At 53.1% G+C, this 11,283-nt stretch overlaps 5 protein-coding genes across 5 annotated transcripts; 1 reads left to right on the top strand and 4 right to left on the bottom strand.

The window, feature by feature from the left end:
* Nucleotides 1–1,241: 1,241 nt before the first annotated feature.
* Nucleotides 1,242–2,138, top strand: PG985_008250 (7alpha-cephem-methoxylase p8 chain related protein; the record flags this gene model as incomplete). Its single annotated transcript, XM_066828018.1, has 1 exon — nt 1,242–2,138. One exon carries the CDS (start codon nt 1,242–1,244, stop codon nt 2,136–2,138), a length of 897 nt encoding a protein of 298 aa, XP_066682930.1.
* Nucleotides 2,139–2,577: 439 nt separating this feature from the next.
* On the bottom strand, nt 2,578–4,296 carry PG985_008249 (uncharacterized protein; the record flags this gene model as incomplete). Its single annotated transcript, XM_066828017.1, has 2 exons — nt 2,578–3,813; nt 3,877–4,296. 2 exons carry the CDS (start codon nt 4,294–4,296, stop codon nt 2,578–2,580), a joined length of 1,656 nt encoding a protein of 551 aa, XP_066682929.1.
* Nucleotides 4,297–5,078: 782 nt separating this feature from the next.
* PG985_008248 (uncharacterized protein) lies at nt 5,079–5,888 on the bottom strand (the record flags this gene model as incomplete). The annotated part of the gene is made up of 3 exons (XM_066828016.1): nt 5,079–5,189; nt 5,398–5,406; nt 5,475–5,888. 3 exons carry the CDS (start codon nt 5,886–5,888, stop codon nt 5,079–5,081), a joined length of 534 nt encoding a protein of 177 aa, XP_066682928.1.
* A 943-nt stretch (nt 5,889–6,831) lies between these two features.
* On the bottom strand, nt 6,832–7,434 carry PG985_008247 (uncharacterized protein; the record flags this gene model as incomplete). Its single annotated transcript, XM_066828015.1, has 1 exon — nt 6,832–7,434. One exon carries the CDS (start codon nt 7,432–7,434, stop codon nt 6,832–6,834), a length of 603 nt encoding a protein of 200 aa, XP_066682927.1.
* A 978-nt stretch (nt 7,435–8,412) lies between these two features.
* On the bottom strand, nt 8,413–10,722 carry PG985_008246 (cytochrome P450 67; the record flags this gene model as incomplete). The annotated part of the gene is made up of 7 exons (XM_066828014.1): nt 8,413–8,633; nt 8,757–8,928; nt 8,974–9,172; nt 9,252–9,385; nt 9,523–9,857; nt 9,991–10,182; nt 10,287–10,722. The coding sequence occupies 7 exons, from the start codon at nt 10,720–10,722 to the stop codon at nt 8,413–8,415; spliced, it is 1,689 nt and encodes a 562-aa protein (XP_066682926.1).
* Between the last annotated feature and the right edge of the window lie 561 nt (nt 10,723–11,283).

The raw sequence follows: 11,283 nt of genomic DNA, 5'->3' as shown, positions 1-11,283 counted from the left end.
TTGTTTACTTTGGCTGATTGGGAATAGCTTGGGCGAGTTTTAAGTCCTTGCAGGGACCACTCCGGCTTTTTTTTCTTAGGCCACTAACTGGCTTGAGTCTAGAGGGGGCGTAGTGGGGGGTCAATTGAGGTCAGTGCAGTCCTGCCAGGCGATTTGGCGACTTGCGGCTCAGGGACTGTCCAAAATCACCACCTGCCACCACAGCCAGCCTCGACAACGGCCATCGGTTATAATGATGGTCGCAACTCACTTCTACCACTTGAGGCTTTTATTCAAATGTCTATTAAATAGTGTGAGATTTTTGGCAGCTTATTGAGGTTTGGTACTAAATAGGTACTGCCCCATACAATAAGGTAGTCGTAATCTTGTTACAGTAGGTACAAGTAGAGGCACTTCTGTGCGGCTCACAGACGGAACGATGAGACGGCCCCGGCTGCCCGGACCCTGTTTCGAGAGAGCGATACGGGATATCTCCCCCGCAAATCCCATACCCTGCTGATTAATAAAACACCATTAAGACAGCCCGTTTCAACTGCTTTGTCATAGCATCGCGGAGTGATGCCATTATTAGCATGCGCCTAACCAGCAATTCCTCAGACTACCTACCTAATGTGCTCTGGCGGAAAGATTTTCCTGTCGTACTAGCAGAAAGATACGCCTCTTGTACATTATCCCAGTACGAGATGGCATCCAGTGTAACACCTACTCCAACCAGATGACGACATTCGGTCGAGACACGCCCTGCTTGTCAACCAGTATGCGGACAGGATGTCATGAGCCAATAGCCTATCGGGCTCCCTTCAAATTCCGAAGATGAAGCTTAATAATAAGGAAGCAGCACGTCTTCTCCGAATTGCGTGATCGTTGATCGAATCATCTTGATAACTACAAACTACCAAATACAACGATAGCCCATCCATCTTGACTTCGCTGATTAGAAATTCAACCTCGTCAAGCCATCTATATAAGATTCCTGCAAGATGTCCATGTTTTGCTTCTTCTTCATTATGGTATTCTTCTTCTGCATTCTGTAGACTGTGGTTCCTCACAACGACACAACTCATCCTCATTTGTTTTCAGTGTCGTATAAGTTAACTAGTTCCATCAGACGAAACACTTGCTGCCCTGATGACAGACTGAATTATCTTCATTCAAGTCCGGATATTTCGCACAAGTCAACTTGCCCCCCTTTTACCTTTCCATCAAACCCCAACTAGCAAGCCCTCAAACCCCAACCGACCATGGCCATAACCCCCTCCCCCGTCCCCCGCGGCCCCGTAACCGCCACCCTAAACTTCAGCCACCCGCCGCCCCCCGGCGTGACCGCCGTGAACTACGTCGAAGACCCGCCATCCGGCGAACCGAAGCGCAACCTGGCCATCAACCCGCAACCGGTCCAAATCAACGACATCCGAGGCCGGGAGTCCGAGTTCAGTCTAGACCACGACGCCTTCCTCCCGATCCCTGCCCCTGCCCCTGCCAACGGAGAAGAAGAAGAAGAAGAAGCCGAAGAAGTAAACTTCGACGACGAAACCAGCATAACAAAAACCTACTACCCCCAAATAACCGCCCTCCTCCTCCGCCACGTCCCGGGCGCCACCCGCGTAGTCCTCTTCGACCACACCATCCGCCGCGCCTCCCCCACCGCCAAACGCGGCCCCGTACTGCTCGCCCACGTCGACCAGACCCCGAAATCGGTCCTGCAACGCATCCACCGCCACCTGCCCGAGGACGAAGCCGCCGCCCTCCTGGCCCGGGGAACGCGGTACCGCATCATCAACATCTGGCGCAGCCTCAACAAAAACCCCGTCGAGTCCAGCCCCCTCGCCTTCGCCTCCTCGGCCTCCTTCCGCGCCGAGGACGCCATCCCCGTCGAGCACCGCTACCCCGGCGGCTATACGGGCGAGACGGCGGCCGTGGCGCACCATCCTGACCAAAAGTGGTACTACTGGAGCGGCATGACGCCCGGCGAGCGCCTGCTACTCGAGTGCTTCGACAGCGCGAGCCTGGGCGAGAGTGGCAGCACCGAAGTCAGGGGCGGCAGGACGCCCCATACGGCCTTCGTGGACCCGCGGACGCGGCCCGATGCCGAGGGGCGGGAGAGCATCGAGGTTCGAGCCTTGGTCTTCGGGCCCTGAAGGGATTTGGAGAGATTTGCTTTGTTTGTTATTATGGGTATGGAGTAATTTGGGGGTCGGATAAAGCGAGTCATGCAAGGGAAAATTGGCACAATATCACATATCTTTATTCATATTATGTTGAAGGATGATGAGAATCAGTTATTGAGAAATCCTAAACCGGGCATCTACTGGGTATGTTGGGTACTGCAAGTGTGCCGTACGAACTAATAGAAAAGAACAAAGTAAAAAAAAAAAGGAGAGACCCTTGCGTCATGCCATATGCCATAAAAAAACCATTCGCTATGCCGCATCGATCAGATGATAGGCGCGTAAGAAAAATCAGAAATCCCTTCCCTCCACCAAAGACTCCGCTGTACCGTATGTCCATTGTTGTACTTCTTCCGAAGACCCTCCATATATATTTCGCCAATGACGCCAAGAATGGATCAGATTATGTCTAACCTCGACGCTTGCCTCTTCCACTCCCCTGACGGGACATCGCAGCACCGCCAAAGCTGCTCTGCCGGCTCATGGGCGGCGCGGGAGACGCGTGGTTGTTGGTGACAACACCGGGTGCCAGCCCGCTCAGGATGCTGCTGCCAAGACCAGGTTCGTCGCGCAGGCTACTGGAGGGGACACCCAGAGACTCGGAGAGGTTTTCAACTGAAGGCCTCTGTCCCTGTATGTATGCGACGTGCCGTGGAGCGGCTGGGCTCTGGACCATATTCTCGAGTAACCGCCTTCCGCCGTTCGGTACATCAATGTTGGACCCCGTGCCCTTGTGTCGCTGATAGCTCTTGAACACATTCATGATCATGAAGTCCTGCTGGGCGTCGTCTTGGTTGAGGCCCATGGGCGTGTTGGACTCGGATTTGACGTAGGCCTTGGAGTATTGAGAGTGGATCAACGGGGGAAGCTTGGGCTCCTGGGTGCCCATCTTATCCAGGTTCCCAGCAATTTCGAAGTTGGCGAGTCCTTCTATGCCGAGAACCTTGTCATCCAAGAAATTGTGCTGGTTATTCTGTCCACCGCGGGTGCTACGTGTAGCATGCGACGGCTGGCGCTCCATTGTCGGAGCTGCCAATTCCTCATCCTCCTCATGCGCTTCACCGTTGCCAGCCTCGCTGTCTTCAGGGGGCGTCATGACGTTTCCATTGGCGTCACGGCGGGTGAGCAAGTACTTGTAGGATGCCAATGCGGCAGTGTTGTAGTTCATGGACAGCTCCTTATCGGTAAAGAGTTTGTCAATGCTGTAAATGGGGCCCGTCTCCTTGCGCATAGCTCGGATGCGGTCGTTCTGCCACAGTGGAGTGGTGTTGGAGCCGTCGAGGGCTCTCCGGATGGGGGCGGGAGAGCCGTCTTCGTCGCCGCCGTTTCGCTTTCTCTTCTTATTGTCCGCGTAACCGGACTGCTCCTCCATCTCACGGCGCAGACGGGTGGTTCGCTTTGCGTGGGTGCCACCAGGGCTGGAGGGGTTGGTGAGGCTGAACTGGTTCGGGTGCAGGAACAATGCCGAGTTGTCGGAAATCTCAAGGGCTTCCTTCTCCCTGCTCAAGCGGGCTTTCTTGGATGTTATCGCATTGATAAGTCGGTCTCGGAGGGTGGAGGACAGTGCCTTGTATTCTCGTTTCGCAACCTCAATCTTGTAGGCGCAAGTATTGTGGTTCTCTCGCAGTCGTCGCTCGTATTCGTACTAGAGAGGGAGTAGGGTCAGTATGGGCAGCGCATTGATTCTGTCGACAGACGAGTTCTGTACCTTCTGGCTTGTCAGATCGTAGTCACGAGTCTCGATCAAGTCCTCGACGTTGTGCACCCAGTCCTGAAACGATGGGCCTGCCATCTCCAGCAGAGTGCGGTTCGGGCGGTCGGCGCCATTGGCACTGGCTTGGGAGAGTTCGCGGTACTCGCGCTGGATCTCGTCGAGGGGGCGGTCGGCGTAGGGATCGACTCGGCCGACGAGATTGAGGTCGACCTGAATTTTCTGCAGCTCTTCTCGGTAACTCCTGTCGCGATCGCGGCTCATCTGATCGGTCAAAAGAGCCAGCTTTTCGCTCAGGACTTGTCGCTTCTTGTCGCGCTTGGAGGCGGCCTGGGCGGGAGGGGATTGGGGTCGGATGTCACCACCACGGCCAGGCTTGGTAGCCATGGCCGACGAGGAGGTATCGGCGGTTGCCATGGCTCGCACGAGAGCTTGTAGCAATACGATATGATTTTGTATGTATTTCTAAACGCTGGAAGGCTTAAAAAGTTGTGTGTAGGGGTCGGTGGGAGGGGGAGAAAATGGGATTGCCCAGGATAGAGTTGTGTGGGTTGACAAGATTTCGGGGATTGTTCGCCGTGTTGAAGGAAATGGGTAGCTGTGCGAACAAGCTGGTAGGAGGTTGATGGATGCGTCTGCCCTTCAAGCAAGATCGATTCTCTGCCGGAAAACAAACAATATCCTGAGATCGCATTACCTAGAGAAGTGGTGAGGGTATTGTGGTGTTTGGTCAGAGGGTGTGTGTCCCATTCCAATCTAATCTGCCGGGTTGTGACGAGGCTTGCTTTGCTCTCATGCTCTCTTGCTGACTTACAAGGTTGGCTTCTTGGGGAGCGCCGCCTTTGTCACCAGTGCCAGGCACTAAAACCAGCCTGCAAGCCTGCCAGCCCCATCATGCCGACGACCGACCAAGCTTAGCCAACCAAGACCCACCAAGCTCGACAATCTGCCGCTCGGGGCAGGCGGTGAAGAAGGTGGGTGCTAAATCTACTACACCTGATTGGCCTGTCCAAACGTGCCATATGCCAAACTGGTAACGAGCGATACGCGGATAATTCATACAGCATCTTGGGCTTCTCATCCTTCAACTCGTGAGCATTCCGAAGTGGCAGCTTATTCTATTAATATAATTTTATATTTCTGGGTGTTTTCAACGTACTTTGCTCCCAGAGTATCATCCTAAGAATTTAAATTAAGTTTTACTTGGTAATTACGTACTCGGGTGCTGTCTCGGTTCGGCCCTTCATACCATCGTATTGTTCTTCCAACTGGGTATCAGTAAAGTCATGCCGGGAACCTCGACTCCCTTCCTGCGAACATTATGCTTTTAATGTCATGAACAATAATAAACGCCGGCCGTTCATCGCGCCTGCCTGCTCTTGGCCCTTCCCTCCTTTGTCATTAAACCCAGCCCACTCGTTAAAACCCTTCACAGTGATGCGCTTGTCGCTATCACCAAACCCAACCCAGAAAAGGTATATACTGGGAACTATAGCACTTTGGTGTACTGTAGATTACTTCGCGACCCTGGAAGTTGTTTTCAGTCGGTCAGCGTCATTGGCCCTTTCAACAGCAGTAATCTTTGGGAAACTTACCAGACAGAAAAACAATGGCAAAAACAGCCACATGATCACAGCGAAAACCAGCCAGAGTGCTACGAATTTCAGGCATGCGCAAAAGGGCCTCGGCGATGCTTCCTCCCAATTCTCGCACGTCATGTGCGAGAACCTTTCTTTACTTGCGGCGTTGATGATATAAAGATTCGCTTTTTCTTCGTCGTGGGGTGGCCTAACACTGCCGCCGGTGCGCGCGGCGTCCGGCTTGTCGCCGTACATATTGAGTCCGGCCGCAATCATTTCCATGCCGCAGGATTGCCCATTTGTCGTATAGCTGTTTGAATTGCCCGCGATTTGGCTAGTAGCATCCGTCATGTCGTCAAAGGCGGCCGGGGAGCGATTGGCGGAGGCCGAAGCGCCGGCGGCAACAGCCGTAGAGACAGGCGATCCCATGATAAGTGTGTATGTGTAGGTGGATGGTAGTATATTCAGGAGGAAAGAAAGACTTGTCGCAAGCAAATGTTCGAAGAAAAATGTCCCTCAGTGCCGAGCGTTTCTTTTTTGTTTCTTCTTGGGCTTTTTTTCCTTCGTGTAATTGCCCAACGGGATAACCGCTGCCGGGTGATGGTGGAGAAGTTGCGGCCAGGGGTCGGCAAAGTCAATGAATGGTGTTGCCCAGGACCAGGGCGTCTTGGCTATCTTGGGTTTGGCTTGGTATTCCCTTGGAGGGAAAAACAAAACAACATCAAAGGGCTTGGATTAATTAAATATGTCAACGAGTCAGCAGCAAAAATCCAATCTTGTTCGAATTATCGACAAGAGGACCCAAGATTTTGGTAACCTTATGTCGGGGAAGCATCTGTCTATTGAGCAAGTACTTAACATATATACGGTCCTTTTTGCGCCGGGTCAAAGCAAGCAAAGCTGGGAATAGTAAGTACGGCCGGGATCGAAACTCTTGGCCTCTTGCCTTTGCCCTCATCAGAAATCCCGTGCTTGCCGTATGCCGTATGTTGTCGCAGCACCTGTGGTTCTCGGTGGTTCGTCTAATTAAGGGACCTTCTTCCCTCCCTCCCCACATGGAGCCCACTCTTCAGCTGCATGCGCCTCTCGGCCCCTTCTTGATAGGTTCCTGACTGTCAACCCTTCTTCACATCATGCGCTTCTCGTAGTAGCGCTCGTCTCCATTGCCGGGGCCATACTTGGCGATGTGGTCTTCGCCGAGGGGCAGGTCCGACGTGGTCAGCGCTCCCGCCCGCAGCTCGTTGTAGGTTCTGGCGTCTCGCCCCATCGAGGCGACCCACGGCATCTCGGCGCCGAGATCCACATCCTCCACCACCACCGCCGCAGGCACAGTTGCTGCGCCGCCGCCGTTGCCGTCGTGGACGCGAGACTTCTAGGCTGCGCCGTCCAGGGGGTCGCCGTGCTCGATGTACTGGAGCCAGTCCTCGCTGCTCTCGATCATGGCCAGCAGCATTGTGCGCTCGTCAAGCAGGCGTTGGCGCAGATGGTTTTGGGAGGCAAAGGTGGGGCTTTGTTGCGGTTGGGGTGATGGCATCTGCCGCAGTCTGGTCTGCAGCTGGGTGAATCGGCTTCGGAAGCCCTCCAGGTCGGACTCCATGAGCTGCTTGTCCAGCAGAAGGTTGTTGTCCTCTGGAGTGTAGATAGCTGGGGCATCGTCGGGCTCAACTTGTTGTTGGCCAGCGGCATCGTCTTCGATTAAGAGGCGGTGGTTGTAGGGGGTCTCTCCCATGAGGAAGGCAATGGTGTCTTTGTCGGCTATCTCATCGTCCAGGAGATGAGCAAGGATGTTCTTCGGCTTTTTCTTGCTGCGACGGTTCTTGTTGTCCGCCGGCACCAGCTGGGCACGACTCGAGGCAGAGGAACTCGACGTGGAATAAGAATAAGCGCCATCATTACGCTTGATGCGCTTCGCTGGTGGTGAAGTGTCGTTGTTCCCATCACCCAGGGCGTGCTTCAAGCGCTCTGGGTTGGACATGGTCGATCGCCCTTCCCAGGGGAGCAAGTCTTGATGTATCCGTTACTTTGGTCAAGAGCCCTGCTGTTTCTTTGTGAAGTCTCGAGCAAGATGAAGTATGTTCTTATAAGCCAGTGTCAATGTGACTTGGTATCAAGAAGTGCCAATGACAAGCCAATTGGGTCAGGATTATCTGAAGAAAGATGTATGCGAATGACGTGTAGTGCGCTGTTGAGTAAGTCGATCAGACGAACATATCAGGATCTGAATTGTCTTTAACAAACATACCAGTCAAGAAGTGGTTCATGTCACGTTCTTTTGACGTGGCTAGCAGGGCTATAGCACTGTCGTCAATTTTCTCAAGACAATGTGTAAGTCACAAAACAACTGGTTTGTGAGAGAACCGTAAACGAGGGTGCCGAAGAGGTCAAGGAGATACAACGATTATTACTAGCATAGTCACCAGAGACGAGAGAGAAGTGAAACAAAGCAACAGATGCGTGAATTGTAAAATAGAAATATGGCAACATCTACAATTCAATCTTGGTCGGCTCTTACATATGGGAAATAACACCACCCTACGTGGACCAGCAGAACAACCTTCAGAGTACGCCAGCAAAGCGATCGGCGCCGACCAGGTAGATCTCCCATAAGTTCTTTATTGACGATTGTTCTATTAACACCGTCGTTAGTTAGCTAGCATGCCAACATTTTCCAGACTCCAGAAGGGCTTAACAAGTCTGATGTTACCAAACAACCAATAGCCTTTTTGGAGTCACCAAAACGTATGTTTCCACCTTCAATAGAAAGGCTCGACTACCAGACTTGGCAGGGAGTATACAGATAGTAACTCAAGAGTTGTCTAGCAGCAGTGTCCAAAAGGGCTGTGTGTGAATGGCCGCATCTGCTTTTGGGCGCCTCGTGCTCCGAGTTGAGGGCTGCGCATACGTTTGCCCGGTATACCACGTAACCTCACCACTGGAAGGCATTCCGGTATTGTTAAACAAGACCAAAACATGGGTATAGTAATTCGGCGCCAATCTGTGTAAACTGCAAATTGAGCGGTGGAAGCATCGTTGTGAACGTGTCCTTGACCTCATTGTCAAACTCGACACCCGTCTCCCCTGGAGCAAACTCGACCTCGAAGTTTCGGACAATGGAGGAAAGCGCGATTCTCAAAACCATGAGCGCGAGGTTCTTTCCAGGACAGCTGAACGCCCCTATTCCCAGGCATTAGCGAATTTTGGTTTCAGAAAGAATGTATTCGGGGACAAGTAAAGAAGGATGCATGGGGGGTGAGTTGGTCATGCTACGAGGAAGGGATATGAAAAGCATGAACCTACCAAGAGAAAAGGGGAAGTAAGGCGAGCCATCCGTACCCATCTCCGCCCGTCGGTCGTCCCCCCACCGCTCCGGCAGGAACTCGTCGGCCCGCTGCCAGTACCGGGGATCGCGCTGCAGCCAGACAGTCGGCACCGTCACGACGACCCCGCCCGGGATGTGGACCTCATCGACCTGGAGGCCCCCTGGGGGCGTCTCCATGCGGCCGCTGATCTGCACGGACGGCTTGAGCCGCAGGGTCTCGTGGATGAAGTAGTCGAGGTACTTGACGCCCAGGACAGCGTCGTAGCTCCAGCCAGCAGCAGAAGTAGTACCACCTGAGCATTCGCGTAGTAGCTCCGTTCGCAGTTTTTCTTGCTTCTCGGGGTACCGGGCCAGGAAGAAGAGGGCGTTGGTGAGGGCTGCGGCCGAGGTGTCGCTGCATTTCGTCATATGTTTTGTTAGCGACTGGGACTGGTTGTTTCCAAAGTTTGGCGCCAGGATAATCAAGTACGCACCTTCCGGCGATGAGAAGAAGTTTCGTATCCTGATCCAGGGCCATTGTAGAAGGTGGCCCGGTGCCATCCTTCTCGGCCATGGCTTTGAGTAGCCACGAGACGATATCTCTCGGGTTCTCGTCGCTGCTGAACATCTAATCCCCTTCCAGGTCAGCTACTTGCAAAATCAAGAAAGAAAATTGTGTGCAACTTTGTCGGGCACAGCCAGGGTAATTGAGCAAGTTAACTCGGGCAACAAGAACTAATCATTGAATATACGCAACCAACCCACCTTCTGCTTCGCACGACGCTGGTCCTCGAAGAATTTGGCCGTAACGGCAAAAGCAGCCGCCGTGCCGGGGATGCAGTCCAAGAGGCGCAGAAACCAGGGCGTGTTCTGCAGGATGGCAAACAGTATCATGTGCTTGTGGATTGGCTGGACGGCCGGATGCTCCTGGAGCGTGACGAGCTGGTCGAAGCTCTTCCCGTAACCCACATCACCGATCATGTCGAAGGCGAAGAACATACCCCACTGCGTCACGTCCACGGGGCGCCCAGCCCTTTCCCGCAGGCGCTGGATCAGCAAGTCGGCGTGGGACTTGACCCGGGGAACATAGGTTGCGAGTGCTGTTTATTAGGAATCATAGGCGTCAGTCTTTCGATCCGGTTACTTGCTTGGCTCTCTGTCTAGAGGCATGAATTAAATACAAAAAGGGAAAATTGATGAAGAGGACGGAGAAAATCTACTTTTCAAATATACCTTTAATGGATAATCCCCTATCCCAAGCCCGTCGCCGTCGTCTGTAGAGAGTGCGATCCCGGCACATCTGGAGCGTGGTTTCATTTGGGTCATATCCGTTCTGTGCATACCAGGTAGACTTGCTACACTTCGAATGCGGCCCAAATATAGCATTTACGGCTGCCTTGCGAAATATAGACACTTCCCTGGGACCTGCAGTTTTCCCTCAAGGTTTTAGCAAACAAACCAAAAAGGGGATAGAGAGTGTGTCTATATCAGTGCGACTAGTTCTGTATCATCTCTTGCAAAACACGTACCGGTCCGAACGAAATCACCATATTTCTCATGCATCTGCAAGACTTCATTCTGAAACTGCACCTTCTTCGAAGTCAGGTACATAGCATAGAACCGCGAGACCTTCGCCCCCACGGGGCCAGGAATGTGCCGGCACCGATGGAAGCCCAGCCGGTAGACGGCAATACTGGCGAGGAGACTCGTGTGGAACACCGCCTGGACGAGCAAGGACCTGGCAAGGGCGACAGAAAGGCTGCCGCATTGGCCGGTGTAGACGTACAAGCCGCCGAGCCCGAAGAAGCATGCCACGCAGCCGCCCATGAATTGGAACGCGATTCTTTCGAACTCGAACGAGTGGATAGGTACGTGGGACACGAGACCGACGACCGCCGCGGTCAGCAGCGTCGTCGAGAGGTCCGCATGGGCAGCCGACTGGAATCGCTGCGTTATTGAGTCCATAATCACTGCCCCAAACGTTGCATTTGCTTTTCACAACAGCCCCCGATTGAAAAAGTCGGTAATTCGGTAGCCCGCTTTCAAGTATCAGATAGTAGGGAGAAACGTGTCACTTTGGGGAGTGTGAAAGAGAAGAAAGTACACGATTCTCGCATCAAGATATCAGGCAACATGCTAGGCTGTTATACTACTAATGCATGTGTGCGGTTTCACTGCCTCCCCTTTGCCTGTAGCAAGGGAGTCGGCGCAGCCAATCAGAGCATCTGGTAAGGACGGTTGGTTTAATCTCACATCTTGGCGTAAGCTGACAAGGATAAGATCCCCCGCGGTGCGATTTCTCAACACGTTGTGGCATTTCGATTAGTGCATCGGTCAGAGCTGCCGTTGTGTCCTGGGTTGTACTAAGCGGACGATGTCGTATAAATCAACTAATAGGCGAGCAATGCGTATAAATGGGATTGCCCACCTAGGTTACTACTTCATCAACATATCTAGAGCTAAAGAGTACGCACACGAAGACCGACACTACCAATGGGACATCTTGGGCTCCAGGGAAAGGAACAA

Source organism: Apiospora marii (genome assembly GCF_038362585.1).
Source record: "Apiospora marii strain CBS 49790 chromosome Unknown utg000005l_segment0_segment0, whole genome shotgun sequence".
NCBI lineage: Eukaryota > Fungi > Ascomycota > Sordariomycetes > Amphisphaeriales > Apiosporaceae > Apiospora > Apiospora marii.
This window is presented reverse-complemented; position numbering and strand designations above follow the sequence as displayed.